This window comes from Condylura cristata, unplaced genomic scaffold (assembly GCF_000260355.1).
Source record: "Condylura cristata isolate star-nosed mole 26May11 unplaced genomic scaffold, ConCri1.0 scaffold00009, whole genome shotgun sequence".
In the NCBI taxonomy this organism is placed as follows: Eukaryota; Metazoa; Chordata; class Mammalia; order Eulipotyphla; family Talpidae; genus Condylura; species Condylura cristata.
Window position 1 is genome coordinate 2231870 of NW_004567110.1, and position 1414 is coordinate 2233283.

At 70.2% G+C, this 1414-nt stretch overlaps 1 protein-coding gene across 1 annotated transcript in view; it reads left to right on the plus strand.

Moving 5' to 3' along the window:
• Positions 1-1414, plus strand: part of AGO2 (argonaute RISC catalytic component 2) — a 13151-nt gene that overhangs the window by 8460 nt on the left and 3277 nt on the right. Inside the window, exons 9-10 of the mRNA XM_012722890.1 lie at positions 1041-1240; positions 1324-1412. Of these exons, the coding sequence (XP_012578344.1) occupies positions 1041-1240; positions 1324-1412 (289 nt within the window). The remainder of the gene's footprint in view (positions 1-1040; positions 1241-1323; positions 1413-1414) is intronic.

The window sequence follows — 1414 nt, forward strand, 5'->3', positions numbered from 1 at the left end:
CGCCCGCCTCGGGGGGCCCTGTGAGCGCGTGGCGTCTGCACAGCCACTGCCTGAGCGGACCCCAGGACCTGTGGCCGTGGCCGCGGGCAGGAGGGTGCCCGCTCCGCGTGCCCACCCCTTCCATCAGCCTTGCCGCGTGTCTGCGGTCAGGGGGCCTGCGTGCCCCCGTGGACATGAGCATTCGCTGCAGACTTTGCCCTTTCCCTGTTCCTGGGGGAAATTCAGGCCCCTGCAGCACGCGAGGCCGCTGACCTCGGCAGGTCGCGGCAGCTGTGGTGCCGCCCGAGAGAGTTTATAAAAGGTGTATCTGTGCACACAGACCTGGGGTGCAGGCCAGAGGCGCGGGGCGGTGAGAGGCTTCCCCAGAGACAGCGCGGGGAGCAGAGCAGGACGACCTACGGATATACGGCTGAGGGGAGCAGCGGGCGGGTCAGGAGGGGTCTGCTGCGCCCTGTGGTCACCTCCGGGGCAGGCGGGGGTCGGACTCAGCGGAAGCTGCTTTCGCTTGTTAGTGCTGCGCCCCGCGCCACCCCCAGAACCTGAACATGGCAGCACATTAGGGACTCTCATGCCCCCTGACCGCAGACACGCGGCAAGGCTGGCGGAAGGGGTGGGCACGCGGAGCGGGCACCCTCCTGCCCGCGGCCACGGCGAACCCACCATGGCAGGAACCCAGCGTCCCCAGGGTGGGGAGACGGGCAGGCGGGCGGGAACAGTGGGGCCCAGAAGACCCCGGGGCCCGGCGGCCAGGCGGCTGCAGTGCTCAGACCGTTCTCGAGTGGTGCTGTCGCCGCGCGGCTCCGACGGGGGTTGCACCTCCCTTTCTTCGCGAGGTGGCGCAGAGAGGCCGGCACGTGCGGCCACTGTCCTGCGCCGGCCGGCCAGCTGCGCTCCGTCCGCAGTCTGCCGCGCAGGCGCCAGGTCACGCGCCTTTGTCACAGCCAGCTGTGGTGCCACTTTCTGGTCGTCTGTCCGTGGCCGCGTGGCCGCAGCACGGCGGCCGCCTCCCTGGCTGACCTCTGGCATCTGACCACTTCCAGGGGACCAGCAGGCCTTCCCACTACCACGTGCTCTGGGATGACAATCGCTTCTCCTCCGACGAGCTGCAGATCCTCACGTACCAGCTGTGCCACACCTACGTGCGCTGCACACGCTCGGTGTCCATCCCGGCGCCAGCATACTACGCCCACCTGGTGGCCTTCCGGGCCAGGTACCACCTGGTTGACAAGGAGCACGACAGGTGAGTGGCGGGGCCCAGGCCGCCCGCCAGCCGCGTGGCGCCCCGGGCCTGACGGGCACGCCGTCCCTGTCCTGTCCCTGCAGCGCCGAAGGAAGCCATACCTCCGGGCAGAGCAACGGGCGCGACCAGCAGGCGCTGGCGAAGGCGGTGCAAGTGCACCAGGACACGCTGCGC